The following is a 19,761-nucleotide window of genomic DNA, read 5'->3' on the forward strand; positions in this document are numbered from 1 at the left end:
AGACCCGTTCTCCATTGGGGCTGGCTTTCAGTCATGAAATTCCACCAATATTCCTTTGTGTGAGTGTGCAGAGTAGGCCTGATAATTTTGGTTATAATTGTGAGGACTCTGTTGTCAGTAGGGCTGGGCAAAAAATCGATTTAATCGATTTATCGATTTTGTAGTGTAAAACGATTTTTATTTTGCAAACTCGAGTTTTTTTGCCACAATAGTTTTTTCGGACTTTTCCGCGTTTCGTCCTTGTGCGTTACCATAGCGCGATATGAGCCAGCCGGCCCCCGCCCCGCGTAACCATAGATACTAAAAGAAGCGCGTAACACAATCAAAACAACATGGCACCTGAGGAATAAATATCGCGAAGAATGGGAGAAGTGCAGCCGGCTCCGTAGCGAAAACGGCTCCTCTAACACACCTGCTAAAAGCAAATTACACTTCCTGAGAGCTTTACAAACTGTGTGCCTTATAAGAACGGAGCGCGATGGAAAGCGATTACAGAGGCGATCACGTTTTATATTGCCACAGACATGCTGCCAATTTATTCTGTCGAAAAGCGAGGTGTTTTGTTGTTATAGATAAAAGTTTACATTTGTTCACTCTTTGAGCAGGCTATGTCTGCCACATGCATGTTTCATTTTTTATATTCACAGTTCACACTATACTGAGAAGAGTTTATTTTTTTAATTGTAATGTTATATGTTACAAAATTTGTAATTATCTGATTTCTTGAACAGAAAATTTAAGCTACTGTGAAGTTGTTGCACTTTTGCTTAAACCTGGGTTAAAGCCACTGATCTATATAATGTCATTCTATATAGATCAGTGGTTAAAGCTGGAAATTGTTGAATGACAGAGCCTCATTTACTTTTTGTTTTGGGATTCTACGCATTTTAACTCTTGAGGACAGTCATAGCAATAAAGTTGCACTTTTCACACAATATCTGATGTCTGCAGTCATTTTTTAAGTTTATTGAAAAAAAAAATCGAAAATCGAATCGAAACTCGAATTTTTCTTTAAAAATCGAAGATTTTTTTTTTAGGCAAAATCGCCCAGCCCTAGTTGTCAGAAACAACAGACAAGTCATAAAGAAAGTTTATATGCATAAACAACAGACAAGCCATAAAGCGAGTTTACATGCACTTTAAATATTTGATTTCAGTCATACTAAAACCACAATTCACCTTCTTAAAGTGTCATATAAAGACATCATCAACCAAAATCATTAAAGTCTCATTTTTGTGAAGCGGACTAACAGGCTTAAATGATCTACGACTGTAGCTTGACTACACACACACACACACACACACACACACAAAAAAACCTCGCTGCAGCTCGATTATTACAGCACGTGTACATAAATTAGTCTGGAAATTCATCTAGTCTAAGCAGATATTTTCAGCAACATGAGATTGAGTCCGGCTTTTGTTATTTCCCGATAGCCATCTCCCCATTATTTCCTGTATCTCCTTGTCACTCAAAGTCAAGAATGCTGTGCGTGTAGCATATGGGGGTGTCACAAAGAAAACTGTAACTAAGGAACAAGAGGCTGAAGTCGAGTGTAAAGAACATGTGTGTGTAGACAGATGTGTAGAGCATGTGAGTGTGCCTATCTTTGCTGATCTGGCTGCGAAGGATCAGAACTTCTGGGGGCTTCTTCTCAAATAACCAAAACAAGAACCAATAACACAAACATTCAGGCCAACAGGCTTGCCGAGCCTTTTGTTTTAACATACATGTGTATGTGTGTTCTGGGTACACCCTCATAATGACTAATGATGAGTGGGGGCTCAGCTAACAAAACATGACACGGAAGAGGACATGACAAAACACAACAAGAAGCCAACAAAGAAACTAACAAAATATGGCTGCAAATGTTAGGCTGAGATAAAATGACAGAATGATTAAAGCAGTGAGTAAGAAACAACAAAAGAATGAAGGGGAAATGTGTCACTCACACATTCATTCTCTGTTGAATGCATGTGAAAGCATGTCTATGAAATGTATTAGAGGTTGACTAAATTTAATTTATACAGACTCATCGGCACCGATAACCGATTTCTGATTATCTGGTTATATCGGTTATCGGTAATAATCCACACCAATTTCCCGGTTCCCGATTTCCTGTTTGTGGTGGGAGCAGCTGAGAAGGGTCTGTTGTCATTACAAAGTATGAGAGCAGCCTCCAGAGGTGAAATAAAAACTATCACTGACGCCTCGTGGTGTTTGTTTTGACATGTGACGCTACACTCAGCACTGAGCAGAATACATCAGATGCGTATTTAAAGCCTCGACAATGAAAAGTGAAGTACACACTACTCTGTCTACAGAACACGGAGTCATATTTTGAAATGATTAATTTGTTGGCTAGATGCTGCATTAGTAGAGAACAGTGCCGACAAGGCTGAGAGGATGTTAACATTAGTAGGCTGCCTCAAACGATTAGAACAAATGTGACAAAAATACATGCAAATCTGAAACAAATGTTTAAATGTCATGATTGTTACGGTCTAATTGCATTAAGCCCTGGACACACCAAGCCGATGTCAAAGAACTAGCGGCGCCAAAAAAACAACGGTGTTGTTGCCTCGCGTTGGCTGCGTCTGGACCAAAAAGCTGCACTTGAACACACAGCACAGACTACAGCAGGTATCAATAGTTAATATTCGTCATTCAAAAGGAGAAACCCAAACAAGGATATACGAAACATGAAAAAAGCTGCGCTTGCTTGCCATTTTGAATATCAATTATGTTGATAACTTTCTTAATTTTAAGCGGCTCATGTTAATGTTTAAGCGGCTTATTAAATTATTCATATTTTGGAATGCTCGGGTAAGATAACATAAAATTAGATCAGCCTTCTGTCTGTGCTGTCTTGACTTGCTCTCTTTCATCACTTTCGCTTTAATTCTCGTGCAATGACTCGTTCACTAAAACTGAACATCCAATCAGTGTTCCCACTCTCATCAGCGGCCCCGACATGCTGATTCAGGCAAACTGCCGCCGACGTGATCCTGAAGAGAGCTAATGTGTGGAACACACTGCACGCTCGCCGACGACCCGACATCATGTGTCCCAGCCCATAGTTTATATACAGCTGAGCATGTGTATGCATTCCCAAGCTAGCTGTTGCATATTTAAAGCTAGTAATGTGAGAATGCCAATTAATATGTTCATGCAGCTGAGAGGAACTTATTAAAAAAAACAGGAACGCATTTGATTTCATTTAAAAATACAATTCATAAACTATCGGGTAATTAATCGGTTATTGACAGGTGCTGCGCAACTTAGTTATCATTACCGGTAAAATTCAATATCTGTCAATCTCTAAATTGTATTAGTCTAAATTTAGGGTTTTCATTAGATTAGATCAGGGACAGGCAACTTCCTGGAGGGTCACTGTCATGGACAGTTTAGCTTCAATCCTGATAAAACACACCTGCTTGAAAATTTGTAGTAATCCTAAAGACCTTAATCAGAGTGTTCAGGTGAATTTTATCAGGGTTAGAGCTAATGAATGAATGAATCAATGAAAGGGAACTTCAAAACTCACGCATGCATCTTGTTGAATGCTCTGAAGGATGTGTTTAGCAGGCACCAGGAAGTCAATGATGTAGCGCAGCCCGTCCCCACGGTATGTTGTCTCGACCACGTCCAACACCTGGCATAGCACGGTGACCGCAGTGGCTTCAAATGGAGGGTAGAGAGCAGAGAGCGTGCTCTGGATACAGCTGTCCAGAGATTCAGAGTCCTGCAGAGAAACAAACAAATACTCAGAGGAAGCACTAAAAACCTTCTCTATCTCAACAGTATGACCTAAATACTATTACATTTTTTGTTACTAATACAAACAATGAGAATGCTAGATGACCTCAATTGGGCTACAGAACATCCTAATGTCATGAAACACAATCTGCTGCCCATCAAACAGCAAGATGGCATTAAGTCCTACACAGACACATTGATTGACACACTCTTAGGAAGTGAATCACCCAAGCCTGGTGTAGTCTGTCAACAGACAGACCCAGCTTTCTTTCTTCAGCGTCCACACGTGTCCTGAAAGCAGCTGATCACAATCCCTGGTGGTCTCCATCAAGAGCCTTTCACTCTGAGAAGTTCGGAGAAGAACAGTGGTCGACAGTGAAACCTGACTCCTAAAGCCAGTGCAGGGAGCGACCAAAATGCTGCTAAAAATATCAGCTGCTCCAGCCACACTTAAGGAAAAAGGCCTCTAGTCTAACTTTACTGTCTATTTGCTCTTCATAAGCATGATCTCTTCCTCTGCCATTCACATATTTGAGGTTGAGGTTGAGATAAATGCATTAATTAATCCTGCAAAGAAATGGTGAAAATGTTTGTAGAGCCCATCCATCTTGTTCACTGCATGTCACATCATGTCTGCAACAGAAACGTGCACCACTAACTTTCTTGAAAAAATGAAGGGGGCTCAACGTAATCAGTGTTGAAGCATTTCTTTGTAAATAAAGATTACATTCACTGCAAATACTATAGTAGTCTACCGTCAATCTCAAACAACATGTCAGTGCTCGCTGGGCTAACATGCAGGTAAGTTCACCTGAAATCTTACTGTGACCAGTGTGGACTTGGCGTCACTAGTGCATCTGTCTTGTTTACAGTCATCAAGTCTCTTATAAAAGACACAGCACACACTACGAATATAATAACTTTTCTAGTAACTTTCACCATGTGGCCCAATAATGTCAGCATTATTGAATTATTTCCACAATCATGCTTTTTGAGTAGATTATCAATAAACTCACTGGCCAAATATCATCCAAACCACACAACCGCCCTGAAAGTAGCTCTACTAAACCAGCTTTCTCATGACGTACTAACAGTACCACTTATGACCTCAAAACACTACTCTGTAGGGCTGCACGATTTTGAAGAATAATACGATATATTGTTAAATAATGCAATATTCGATATGTGATACGATAATGCTTTAAGTGTGTAAAATCAATTGAAATTATATTAAATATATTTAAAAATGGAAAATGATATAAAAAATATAAAACGTTTCACATTCTTTCTGGGAAAAGAAAGCATCACTACAACTTCTGAAAGTGAACAGCAGCGTTTTAGCATTACATAAAAGGTAATATCACAAATCTGACAATGTCAATTTAACTTGAATGTAAACAACAACAAAAACATTTTTAATTAAATACCACCAACTCTTTGCTTAACTTGGTTACGTATTCGGGATCGAATTCATTTTGAGAGTTGGCTTTTTGTGCACGAAGCTTCGCGTGTGTGTCAGACAGCGTGAGAACTGCAATGAGTTGTTTTCCGCAGCTTATTGTGCTTTTTACTCTTTTTAACATCAAACACGTCACATGTAAGTAACAGTTGCCTGCCCAGTCTATTCTGTGCTATATGCGTCAACCTAAAACTTTGACTTTCCTTAACTTTTTTAAGTAGCCTATTAAAATCATTCAGATATTGCAAGCAGTTGCATAAACTGTATATATGCGTATGCACATGTGTAGATTGTCATTTAGGGTAAGATTGTACCAATATAACATATGGGAACAATAGCAGACCGAGAGTTAAAGTGAAGATGTTAATGCAACCCTCTATACACACCTTGGCAATAGAATCACCATTGGCTAGTCCACTTGCCAAACTGATACACTATATATATTAGGGGTGTAATGGTTCACAAAACTCACAGTTCGGTTCGACACGACACAGTGGTGTCATGGTTCGGTACGTTTTTGTTTATTTATTAAAACTAACATCATAAAGTATTATCTTTTTTTACTTTGAACAATGATGGAGGAGCTAGCCTAGAAGTCTAGACGCACCCTAGTGGCAGTAAAATGTATTTTGCAGCCAGGGCAGTCTAGCAACTCTCCGTTGACTTTCGAGCTGCAAAAACCTAAATTGGGTCAGGCCAATCACGTCGCGTATAGAGTAGGCGGGGCGGGCTTAACATAATGACGACAGAGTTGCGACGGTTACCTGCCACTTGAAAACAAAGAATGACGGCTGCTGTTGGCGAACATCTTTTGAATCGGCTTTGTCCGCGACTCTGGAGGACTTTTCTTTGAGAAAAGAGCATAGAACGGCACTTCAGTCATTCTTAAAAAAAGGAAGATGTGTTCGTAGTTTGGCGGCCAGATATGGCAAAAGTTGAATCTATCAACTAGCTCCGCTGTTGGGAAAACGCTCTGGTTGGTTGAAGCGCTGTCCTATTGCGTGCAGAGGGAATTTGAAAGACAGCCGTTTATCCCGCGCCTCGGATTGAGCCGTGTCTATGGTGAGTTGCCAGACCCAACATCTTGATGTAGGTCTGGCTTGCCAGGCTATGAAGGAGCTATACTTGACCAATATTCTGGGGTGTCTTCTTAGCAGTATATAAAACAAAAACAGCTCCTTATAAAAAATGAAATGAAATATTCATATATAATATTTAAGTTTTGAAGTGCTGGAAAAAGATGTGTGACGTACTTGAAAGATTCTTACCTGCCAGACTTCCATGGTTACAGTTAGTGTTACTACTGTACATTAAATCCATGGTGAAAGTTTCTGATTTGTGGATTTAAAGCCTATAACTAGCTCATTCATGGCACACTGTTTCTCCTGGTTGCCACGTCAGCGCTGTTTGATCTAATAGAGATCTATGGCTAATAACGGAGAAATCTGAATGCTTCTCACTACATCTCGCAGCAATATCTTCAGTGGTGAATTCAAATGCTTTCTTTACAGGATCTCTTAGCATTGTGCAGTAACTGTCACTTGATCAAGATGGGCTCGCACAGCACTGACATTGGTCCAAACTGATAAAAAGTCTGTGAAATACAACGAGTTTCGTTCCACTTTCCAGTTTCGTTCCACTTTCATTACGTTTGCCATTTGATGTTGGGCATGTCTCTATATATATATATATATATATATATATATATATATATATATAGAGAGAGAGAGAGAGAGAGAGAGAGAGAGAGAGAGAGAGAGAGAGAGAGAGAGAGAGAGAGAGAGAGAGAGAGAGAGAGAGAGAGAGAGAGAGAGAGAGAGAGAGTACACATATGATTGCACCAAATCAGCTTATTTTTGCAAAATGGCACAGCTTTTTAAATATCTGAACGTACACTCTTAAAGGAGAACTCCAGTCAATTTTAACATTGAGCTCATTTTATTGTACATTTGGAGTGCTGTCAATACAGAGAACAACGACAAAAATCGGTGTTGCCTACACCGAGTTATTCTATTTTTAAAATTTGCACCCTGTTGACTTCAATAGGGCAAGTACTAAACCTGCTTTAACACCGATTTTTGTCGTTGTTCTCTGTATTGACAGCACTCCAAATGTACAATAAAATGAGCTCAATGTTAAAATTGACCGGAGTTCTCCTTTAACATCAGTCAATCAGGCATTATATTATGATATAATGATAATCAAGTGCTATTTAATGATAGAAATTTCGTAATTAGAACTAAAACTTGGTAACCATGTATGAATGCATATTTTGTCCTTTTAACTGAACTTAGGACTGATGATGCTTAAGATATTGTCAGTCATTCAGTGTTTCTGTAAAAAAAATAGATCACTGTATAGATAATAGTAATTATTATAAAAAGATAATAATAATAATAATAATAATAATAGCAAAGCGACAGCGAGTCGTGCGCTTTTACACTAGAATTTATGGTATGTAAATACAGTACCCAGCACATCCATTAAGCTGCATTGAAATAGTACAGAATCTACAGACTGCATGATGGAGAGCAAAACTCTCAAGTGCTAAGTCAGTGTTCAGCACGTGAAATATATCTATGCTAAACTTATACTTAGCCTTTAACACACACACTGGCAAGTGAAATCTAAGAATTTATAAGCCAATGGCTAGTGATAGACACTATTCAGTAGCCCAGAGTGAAGATTTAGTCCCATATGCGAGTGATTTACTCGCATTGTAGAGGGTTGTTATGAGAGAAAGAGAGATAAAGAACATGAGAACGAACAAACTGGAAAACAACTTGGCACAGCTGCGAGCAAAGCAGACGCACAGGTGCACTGTGGGTCCAGCATTAAAGAGGGTATGAGAGATTAAAGATGTAGGAGGACTGAGAAGGACCTTCTTGCACCCAAAACACTAACAGTTACAAGAAAACAAAGTACCAGAGAGGTTTCCAAAAGGGGGATGTGGACCCAGCCACAAGATTCAAAAGGTGACTGGGACACACACAATGAAAGGCACTAAGACAACAAAAACTCATTGTTACATTTTTACATTTTAAATTGAGAAATTACATTTCAATGAACAGAAATTACAAGAAAGTAAAAGGTCAGGCTAACGGTAAACTAACAGTACAAACACAGTGCCCTCATAGCGTGATGCTCACATACAGGTATTTTTTGGCAGGTGAAGATTAGTAATGTCTGAAGTTTGAAGAATCCACAAAAGTTAGTGACTGATAGTCAATCAAAGACAAATAATAATTTTCTCATTATAAAGGGAAGACTAAGGGGAAGGGTATCATGCTTTTCAACCTAACTGCTGCAGTGTGTGTGCGTGTGTGTGTGTGTGTGTGTGTGTGTGTGTGTGTGTGTGTGTGTGTGTGTGCATGTGCGTGTGTGTCTGTCTGTCTGTCTTCACTTAGGACGAATGTGCTGTGCCATACTGTTATCAGTGCAGTTACTCAGTCATCCTGGGAACTGCGATTCCCCCACATACATCTCGACCATCTGAAATAACACACAAAGTGTGGAAGTGTGATCATTCTTTGACTCTCATCTTGAAGCTCAGATCAGTGTGATTATCGTATGCTGGTCTCATACATTGATCCATATGGACCTTTGAGAACACACATCCATCCATCTATTCTCTCTCCAGGTTTCTCCTCCAGTGAAAATGGGTTTGTGATGCGTCTTTAGATCACGGGTAGCCTCAAGAACCGAGGAGTTCCAATTATTTCCATCAAAATTTTTAGATGATTGAAGGCCATTTTTTAATCTGCAGGACGGCCTTCAAAAGCAGGAGAGAGAGGGGTTTTCCTCTCAAACAGTTCCTACCGAGGTGCCAAGAAGGCATCAATCAAAGAACAGGCTCTGGAGCTTGGGGAAAAACTCTCTTGAGACCCACAGAAATCCGGCAGACTCTCTCCACTGAATAATACATTACATAATTAGGACTCCCATTTAAACCCTGCGCAGTAACACACACCACCCATCACCATAAGCAAAAGCAATATCATTTTCCCAAGAGCCGTCACTCCAGCTAAACCGAGTCAAACCGAGTCAAAGAGTGTCACGGCATGCGAAAAAGATGTTGATTAGAGCAGGCTGTGGTTTCATCTACTTATCATGGCTAATGCTCAGTCATGAGTCTGACTGCCTGTAGTGTGTTGACCCAGGAAGGAAGAGGAATCAATGCAGACTTCCTGTTTCAAATAGTGTAAAAGCAAACATTTCCCAGAGAAAGTCAAATATTCCACATTCCTTCTCCATTTTTACCTTTTAAAGGTAAGAAACCGCAGCTTAAGCTCTGTCAGTGAGCTGAATGGGAGACCCTAGAAGGGCTCAGTTTGAGAGAGGAGAGGGATTTACTGTTAGTCTAAAGCAGACGGTTTAATTTCCTCCAGATCTAAATGGCCACACAAGCTGCTCATCCCTCTCCCTCTTTTTATCACTCATCTTGGTCTTTTCTCTAGGGCATTAGTGAGACAAGTTGGAGAGATTTGGGTCTACAATGGAATCATTCTGCAAAGCTCCATAATCATGCCTACAGGATAAACACTGTGCCTCATGAATTTGTGTAAGTGCATTGTACCACACTTTATTAGAGGGACAGTCTGTGGTTTTCTGAGTGTTTGTGGTTGGACTTGTTCTTCATTATACTGAGTCTTCATAGACATGCCCGAGCAGAATCTGAAGGAAAGTTACTTAGCATATTCTGCAGTGATTATGGGACAGAACTGGCTAAATTCAGTGGAATGGGTTTCAACATACACTGCCACTCAAATGTTTTGGGGTCATTAAGATAAAAAAATCCAGCAAGGATGCATTAAATTTGTTACAAACAGTTACTATTTCAATGCTGTTATTTTGAGCTTTCTATTCATAAAAGCATCTTTAAAAAATGTGTCATGGTTTCCTCAAAAATATTAAGCAGCTCAGTGTTTTCAATATTGATTACAAGAAGAAATGTTTCTTGAACACCATATGAGCATAGAATGATTTCTGAAGGATCATGTGACACTAAAGACTGGAGTAATGATGCTGAAAATTCAGTTTTGCATCACAGGAATAAATTGCGAGGTAGCGCAAAAGGAAAAGAAACTATTCCGATGACTTGATTGTGGTTGATTGTGTTGCCCAATTTTCACTTGGTGCACGAATTAATTGCTTGTAGTTGGAATTGTTACATCATGCCTGGTTAAAGGCCCGTTCACACCAAGCACGATAACTATAAAGATAACGATAAAGATAACTATATATGCGTCCACACCAACGACCGATAACGGTCTTTTTATTCTAAGCACGCGTGCGCCCGCGCTGCAGTTTCAAAGTAGCGAAAATGGATGACCTGCTAGAATGGATTCTGATTGGCTGTCAGTGTTTTATCGTTTGACAGCTGGAAAAAAATCGTTCTGAAAGTGATCCCAACGATATTGTTCCTCATATCTTTATCGTTATAGTTGTGGTGTGAACTCTGTTATTCTTTAATATGGAGAACGATTTTTAGAATTATATTTTTATCGTTATCTTTATAGTTTTCGTCCTTGATGTGAACGGGCCTTTAGACCCTATTACTGACAGCTAAAAGTATTGTTTGCTAAAATGTTTCATAGGCTAAGTGAACATTTTAAGTATGTTTATGCACTTTTAAAAGTTAGAATTCTGTTGAACTTTTTTAAAATGTCACAAACGCTTTAGCCTGACTGAAACTGTACCATTCTGTTGTCTTGAAGTTGAACCAACAGATCTAGATAAATGCGATTGTAGCTAGGCTTCATCCAGCATGCCAACATGTTAATCAGACTACATCTTGTCTTGGCATTGTGTGCTTGCTCCAAAAGCCACGGGATGTGCATTTAATACTTCAAATATTAAATTATACATTGTTGTTGACATTTGCAATTGCACAGACAGATGAAGACTGTGGCTTGACTGCACACACACACACACACACACACACACACACACACACACACACACAAAAAAAATCAAAGTTCCTTTATGTTGCTTTTGTTTTTTGAAAACAATATTAAATCTTGGCATACATGTTGAATTTAACCATTTCCCTGAATGTGACAAACCGTCTAATGGCGGTTGACTGTGTCTAGAGATGTCGTTAGGAGGAGTGTTATTTACGGCATGGGCTCTTTTCACTAATGATAATCATGATGTGAGAGTGCATGGCATCCGGCATTGTTAAATCAAGCCTGTCCCCTTTTAAGATGGCAGCTTGGCCTTTGGCTGGACAATATTAGATTACTTATATAAAGCATCTCTATGGGTCACACTCTTACTGGTGTATAATCAAATCAATTGCATCTGTCTCCAGGGAACAAGGAATGCCTCTGTTGACTGTTTAACCCTTACAGGACATCATTTTAAGGAAAAGACAGAACAAATATGTTTGAAAAGCAGTGTAGTGGAACATAAACTATGTTTACATGTGCAGTTATACTTTTTGCTTATTATTTTTGTGTAGTTAAGCTACAGTCTACATCTGTATGTCCATGTACAGATGACGCAATGCTAACTAATTGAAGAATTAAATACACGTCACACATTATTCTCTGTCTTTCAGAGCATAACACCTAGGACAACATTATCTATATCTGTTTGGCCGACTTCGTAAAATTTGACTGGCAAGATTCAAGTCAGACTAAAACATTTTTAAAAGATGAATTATTGCTTTAGTCTGACTGCAATCAAACTTTAAAGCGCATTTAAACATACATACTGTGTACATAACATACATAATGTACACTAAGGAAGTACTGCATAGGTTAGTGGTTGGATAGACGATAGGAATGTGAGATGTTCAGACTAGTTCTTAAAAACTGCCATCTGACAAAGAACACTAGAAGCCCAAAATGGAATAACATAACTAGAGAGATAGTATAATCCATTAAAAAGGTGGGTCAATTTAAATGAGAAGAATAAGAGAGACCTTGTTCTTTGAAGTGTGGTTGCGTAAAACTGCAGCTGAGCTCTAACAGATGTGTAAGGTAATAAGACACGCATCAAATATGTGCACACACACACACACACACACACATACACACACACACACACACACACACACACACACACACACACACACACACACACACACACACACACACACACACACACACACACACACACACACACACACACACACACACAGAGAGACTCAGAGACAGTGTACGACAGGGCAGAGCACTGGGGGCCTGACCTTTCACCCCAGCACAAGTGACAGAATGAACCAGCTGTCCATTAGAGTGACACAGTGAAAGAGAAAAGAGTAACAGAGAAAGAGAGAGGCGTAAGCTACACAAAAGAGTGGACAAATAATTCCATTTCCAGTGTTTGTCCTGTCCCAGCTGATCAGGTGACCAGGCAATTGTGCATGAGGGTGGCACAGAGGTTTAGAGGGCGGAAACTCTGGTAGAGCACAATGTGATGGCAGTACATCAATGGAGAATCGTGAACACAAAAGAGGCATATAAACCTCTCTCTCTTTCTCTCCCCCAAACCACTATTTATATATTTCCCTGCTTCATTATCAGCAGGCTGACAAGAATAAGGTTCTAGACATGTGAACATGTAGCATCTATCGACTTCCTGAAGAGGTGAAGCAGCTATTGCACCATGACACCTCCCAATCATCACATCAAACAACTGTCCAATGCTGCTGACCTCACTCACAGATCACTGATGAGGTCACATCAACCTGAAACACCTTCCAATGCTCAATATAGCTCACTAGAAGAAAAACACATTCAGGAAATATTTATCCACTAGCTCACTACACAAATGGTACCTGGATAGACATTTTTCCAACAAAATGGATCCCCAGAGAAGCAATTTTGCTTAAGAGAACAGGAAAGGACTGAAATTAGTCTAAATATGGAACTATGTTCAACTGTGGCTGTCAGCAACATTTAATTTATAACTGTTGACAGGGTTGATATTTTGGCATGAATCATAAATCACTTATTTATAAAACATTTGCATTAAAGAGAAATTAAAATGTGGTCATCATTTACTCACCCTCATGTTGTTCCAAACCTGTGTGATTTTCTGTCTTCAGTGGAACACAATAGCTTACGGTCCAAACAACTGGTTGTCAGTGTACAAACAAACAAACAAACAAAAGCATAGAGATATTTTTCAAAATGTCTTTTGTGTTCCAGAGAAGAAAAGTCATAGAGGTTTGGAGCGCCATGAGGCTGAGTAAATTCTGAAAAAAAAATTATCACTAAGATTGAGTTACAAAAGCCAGAAGTTACGCAAAATCGGAAAAAATTTGCCAAGCGCTAAACAGAGTTCATCACATTCCTGGAGTGAGCAAGGCAGAAAATGAGAGCTGTCTGACATTCCACAGGGAAACAAACTGATGCTCACGCAAGTCATAACTGTTCAAACAGCCCTCAAAGACATCCACAAACCCTCCCCATGTGCATTTTTGCATGATTTGCATAGTGTCCTAACCAGACGCAATACAGTAAGTTTCCAGCGATAACTGATTTGTTGGTCAAAACGGAAAAATGAAATGCTGCGCCTATCAGAATACATCGGATGTTTATATGGTTATATAGACATAGAAATTCAATTCAAATTCAAATGAATTATCTTCAATTCTGAATCCCTGTATTATTTTACATAAAACTGTGTGTTGTGCTGATGTACAGATATAGGAGTATTGAAAAACAACCCTCAGATGGTGACAGCAATATAGAGTATCCCATCCGAGTTCTCTGAATGCTTGAAGAGTGTCAGTCTTTCAGACGGCCCACATGCTGACCCAGAGGCGTCAGGCTAGTGCTCCGATTCATACTGCCACTGGGCTGGCGTCAGGCTGTAAAAAGTGTGCCTGGAGAAGCCAAGACTCATAAGAGGCTTTGTCCATCTACAGCTGTCTACTCAAAACAATCAAATGTCCATCATTAACACTATTTGGGCCCTACAGTCATTCCTGAAGGCTTTGTAGAGTGTGACCAATGGATGTGTCATGCGTGTGTGTTTTTATTCACCTTGAAATGAAAACAAGAGAACTGATCATCTGAATCTCTTGCCCAACTTACACAGTACATACACCAGCAGTTTAGGACGGATGGTATTCTATATTCTACAAGTCTGAGATTTTTGATGAAATCGTTGCATGAATAATACTATGTTTTATGGACATTTAGCATGGTGGTAATACTACAGTGTTCTTTGAAGTACCTTGGTATATCAAATTAATTTCACGGTACAGGGGCCATTGCTTAAATCCAATGAGTAGGGAATACTCAAGAGTTCCTCAGTGGGTCCCTCAGGTCACATGGCCCAGAATATGGTATGAGAACATAGCAATCATTTAAGTTGCAATGAAAAAATGTAGGGAGGGGACTTAGTTCTCTGCACCGGCTGCTGATTGGATTTTGAGATGTGGCGTTTAACTTAAAAATGTATGTGAGCTTGAAGTCGATTGTGCAGGGGCGGGTTTAAGTGAACTCAATGACTGGAGAAGTCCAGCATAGGTCACCTGAGATAAGCCTTTTGTTTTCACAGAAAGAATGTTATGATTAGTTATGATCTTTGGATTAAGTATTACGAGGTCAAATAAAACAAAAAAGAAACATACATGGATGAATTGTTTACAACATGCATTTACAAAATAGACAGGGTGAATTTTAATTTCATGCCACTTTAATAAACAAATATATAGGGTGACAAGATGCAAAATGAATATTACTCCGACACAAATCGATTCCAGCTCAACAGAGTTTCTATAATAGTTTATCTCTATAAGTCTCTACTTCTTTGTCAACTCTGTCTCTACTACTTCAGTGAATCCTGAATGAGTGAATGTGGATTAAGACGATTGAATGGCAGTTGCTAACCGATACACATCCATTAAGAGGCCGGCAGCTTTTAGCTTCAAGTGTCTCCTAAAATAAATCCCAACTAATTTTAATCAGTCTTTCCCTGAAATTCAAACCTGTAGATGGGAATCCATCTAATACCACTGGCAAATAATCAGTCAAATATACAACTTAAAATCTTGAGTCCTTGGGTCTTTGGGGTTAATCTCCAGAACGGTGTACAACTTCAGAGTGGCTGCATTGAGATCAAAGCCTATTCATGAGCCAAACACAAAAAAAACGTTGACTTTTGGCCCTCTGCCACTGATGGATTGAGTCCTCATCTCTTCTATTGTGAAGCGACACTCCATTGGCTGAGAGCTGGATTGTGTGGAGACACTGTCTGGGGCTGAACTCAGCAGGATGTGACAGAGTAAGGTCATGTGGAAGGGGTTACATAAATTTTGGGGGGGGGTCCCTATGTTTTCATTTGGCACAAGCAATGGGCACCAACTGTGAAGATAAACAATTCAGAAGAACACATGATAACAAAGTATAGCCATTCTAGGACAGTTACCCTTTGCCAATCCTTTAAATGTAGATTTCAACTGAACCTGGATTTGTGCTTCTGAGGGCAATTGTGTATAATAACATTCTGAGTAAGCTAACAGGTCAGTGTGAATAACATGAGCAGGTTTCTGTCTAATGGTGACTTTCCCAACTTGACAGTATTGGCAGTCTTGGCAGTGAGAATTCACTTAAATATGAGTGTTTACATCTCACTAAAATGTGTGCACATTTATGTATCCTATTTATTTATCCTAATCATCTTTTCCTCTACAAGTGGACCATTAATTTCCTCCTCAAATGCTCCACACAGAACGGTTTTCTTTCCTGCCTAGTGCGTTGGGATTACCACGTTAAAGGAAAGACACCCAAAGGGTGTGACAGCATTCTTGAAGCAACAAGAGCCACCAAAACAAGTTCCATAGCAATACACTGATTCATAATGCAGTTCTATTCATGTTATTTAGAATATAACCTCTCAGCACAACTCCGTCAAACCCAAAGGTGGCTTTCAACTCTTTTGAAATCCTGATTTATACATTAAGATGATGTCATTTTTAAAGCGATAGTTAACCTAAAAAAAAATGAAAACTCAAAAAAGATTCGAAGAATGTTTCAGCTGTTTTTACCCAAACAATGAAAATCATTTGGGCTCAATACAACTTGTGACCCCATTGATTTTCACTGTATGGAGAGAGAGAAAAAATGCTTCCAGGTATGGGACAACATCCATAGAAAGAAAACGCATGTGAATCAGTATATTGGATCAAGGTATTCGGTCTTAAAGCATCAAAATATACCTGCTGTCGTCTGTGTCATTAATGTTAATAAAAAAAAAGGGAAAAAAAAGACCATCTCTCATTGCTCTTGACTGAATCACTTTTGTAACTTTAATCAGAATAAATGCAAATTTTATTTTGCACAGTGAAGACTATGCAGTGTTTTTATACATTTGATAATTTTATAAAATTTAATTAGGGCCCAAGCACCGATGTTGTGAGGACCCTATTGGAATTGCTCCGTTTATTTATGTAGTATTTCTTATTTCTGGTGCTTGAAGTTTTTCAGGTAGGTCCACTTCATTTGTGTCTTTGTTCTATTGTAGTTTGTTTTCCTATATGCTTGTAATTCGTTTCTATGTCCTTATTTTATCACTGTTTACTTGTCTTCAGTCAGCTTGAGTTTTATTTTTTTACTTAGGCTAGTATTATTTTTGTGATATCAAATTGGTGACAAAAATTATGAAATTTCAAATGAAAACAAATTTTGAAATCCTAAAAATTATGAGCAATTATTTAAATCCTTATTTAAAGCAAAAATAACTATATTGTGATATATATCGTTACCGTGAAATAAAATTATTCATATCATGATTTTGGTCTTCTCGCCCATCCCTATTTCTTGAGCACAAAATCAGCTTCTTAGAATGATTTCTGAAGGATCATGTGACATGGATAAGTTACATTTTAAAATATAATAAAATAGAAAACATTAATACTAAAAATAGTTTACTGTATTACAGTAAACTATTTTTAGTATTAATGTTTTCTATTTTATATGTGTGATCACATAATTGCAGCACTACAAAAATCATACCGACTCAAAACATTTGAACGGTAGTGAATGTTTAAATATATATAACCCAAAAGGGCCACATTGGCAGATTTACCTTAGTTCTTGGGACTTCCTTAAAGTTAAGTAAACCCTCAGACACACACACACACACACACACACACACACACACACACACACACACACACACACACACACACACACACACACACACACACACACACACACACACACACACACACACACACACACACACACACACACACACACACACACACACACACACACACACACACACACACACATCAGACATATGCCCACTAGCAAAATGAAGCCACACATTTACAAACACATGCCTATACATTAAATACTGTAGACAAGGTGTTTGTTATTACTGTTGAGACCCCCTATTTATCAAAAACCCTGCAGCTGCCTTCCTCACGAAGCCCCTGAAGAACGGAACGGCAAAATTCTTCAGTCAAGAGTCATGAAATCTTCTAAGCATGCAGCTTTTCTCTGAAGAGTTAAAGTTTAACACATCAGGGCAGGCTCAGGAAAAGCCCTCTACCTGAACACAGCTCCAGACAAACCTCAGACCTCTCTAAAGCATCTGAGTAAACCTGCTCTTCAAACACAGTTACTAGATAACCCAGTGACCCTTGGACAAATGTCTCTACAGTGAGGTGGGCTGAATTAAAGATCGCCTCACTGCCAAATTGCCCAGAGACACACACAAAAAAGCAATGAAGGACAATAAATGGGCCTAATTTAAGGCTCTGGCATCTAGACAAGCAGAGGTGGACGTGAATGAATGAGCGGGAGGCTATTTAGCTTTTAAACGCATTTGTTTCCAGTTACCTCGACAGCTATTGTAAGCTACAGATCACTGAGCCAGAGCTGCAGTGTTTCCTGAAAAACTGAACCATATGCAGTTTGGGGGATTGGATGTTTAGATTGACTTTGTAAATTGTACCCGGCTCACTCAATTACAAGGACAGAGCGATTGTTCACAGGACAAGCCCAGCAGCGCTCTTAGAGAAGATACACTTCAGGTCAAAGGAAGTGCCTCATAAAGAGTTAGAACTATGAATGTTTGTGGTTCAACGAGCAGATGTAGCACGGCACAACCTGCTCGGAGCGTAATTGTGGTTTGGACTGATGAATGAGCATATGAGTGTACTAATAGCAACGTACTTCTACTCTAAACACTTCATTTTGCCCCTCTTTCCATCTTACATTCTTTCCATCTGGGTCCATTTTCAATATCAACCCCAAACGCAGAAGACAGGGCTAAATTCAATCCACACATGTCAGTGTTTTCAAACAATCAAAAAAATATGGTTTCAGATGAAACATATTGCCTTCATTCCTCACCTTCAGGGCAGCAGTCACCTATAAGAGAGCGAAAGGCCAAGAGTGTTGCGCACACATACACACTTCCCTTCCTCTCTGCATGGCTGACCTCTTTATAGGCTCGCTGAGATGTAAAGGAGACGAGTGTAATGAAGAGAACAGCTGGCGTGACAGGCCCAAGCACACACACACATAGGCTACACCCCGATAGTCATGAAGATATGTCACACACAGACACATTCAAGCCGGCTCTATGAAACCTACAGAAAAACAGCAGAATGCAGTCAGCTCTCAGTGAAGTGCTGAATCCACAGTTTCGCTCCCCTTGGCTGCTTTACCTGTGTCAAGGACAGTACAAGACCACCAACACACACTCTGACCACTTATTCATTAAAAACACACGACTAGAGGTTCTGTTCACATAAACCTTGAATAACCAGCAACAATATAAAGACGTCCCCGCTTAGCTACACCCTTCTCTTCTAGTCTACTCAGTCTCACACTGTTGATACATGTAATCAGCAGCAGTACAGTAAAACTCAGTAAAACAGTAACAGTATCCCCCTCTCTCCCACCCTTCCCCCGTCTCAACCCCCCATAAGGTAAAGCCATTAGCACCTCTAAACTCCACCGCTGTCTGTACTCACCATGCTGCAGGCGGATTGTCCTTCCCTTCATCAGATTCATTTTCCAGTGAGTCCGGCGGCGTCCCGTGCCGCGGTTGCGTGTGGGTGTGCGTGCATGTGTGCTGAGTGGGCAAGTTTGTGTGTGTTGCTCACTAACCCTTCCAAACTGCAGGTCTCCGACACACTGACACACTCCCCACACACTGCAGCAGCTCACGAGGTAGAGACCGCCCTCACACACTCTGCCCCTCCCCTCTCACACTGCCTGGCTGCCTGTCACTCAGAAAGTTATGGACACACCCACAGCTCAAAAGCCCCTCCCCATCACACTCTACACAAGCTGCTGGAGCAAAACATACACAAGGGGAAAAATTGTCAACACAAACATGCAAACTACATATTAAATATGCAGTGTCTTACAATTAAAAGAAAGTATTAAAGGGATAAGTTTACCCAAATAATGAAAATTCTATCATCACTTACTCACCTTTGTGTAGTTCTAAACCTGTAGGACTAGCTTTAAGAAGATAAGAGGATATTTTTAAAAATGTGTTGTTTTTTGTCAATGGGCACTACATTTTTCAAAATATCTACTTTTATGTTCCACAGAAGAAA

The 19,761-nt window shown here is 39.5% G+C and overlaps 1 protein-coding gene across 6 annotated transcripts in view; it reads right to left on the reverse strand.

The window, feature by feature from the left end:
- The window catches only part of plekhg4 (pleckstrin homology domain containing, family G (with RhoGef domain) member 4), a 106,369-nt gene extending 87,028 nt beyond the window's left edge, over positions 1-19,341 (reverse strand). For all 6 annotated transcript variants that reach the window (XR_014029451.1, XM_081357111.1, XM_081357109.1 and 3 more), the window contains exons 1-2: positions 19,168-19,341; positions 3,549-3,746 (exon numbers count right to left, since the gene is read on the reverse strand). Coding sequence is in view for 5 of the 6 variants with exons in the window: in XM_081357111.1 (XP_081213237.1) it covers positions 3,549-3,746; positions 19,168-19,170 (201 nt within the window). In the remaining variant the exon portion in view is untranslated. The remainder of the gene's footprint in view (positions 1-3,548; positions 3,747-19,167) is intronic.
- Positions 19,342-19,761: the final 420 nt, after the last annotated feature.

This window comes from Scardinius erythrophthalmus, assembly GCF_964197995.2.
Source record: "Scardinius erythrophthalmus genome assembly, chromosome: 2".
Taxonomy (NCBI): Eukaryota; Metazoa; Chordata; class Actinopteri; order Cypriniformes; family Leuciscidae; genus Scardinius; species Scardinius erythrophthalmus.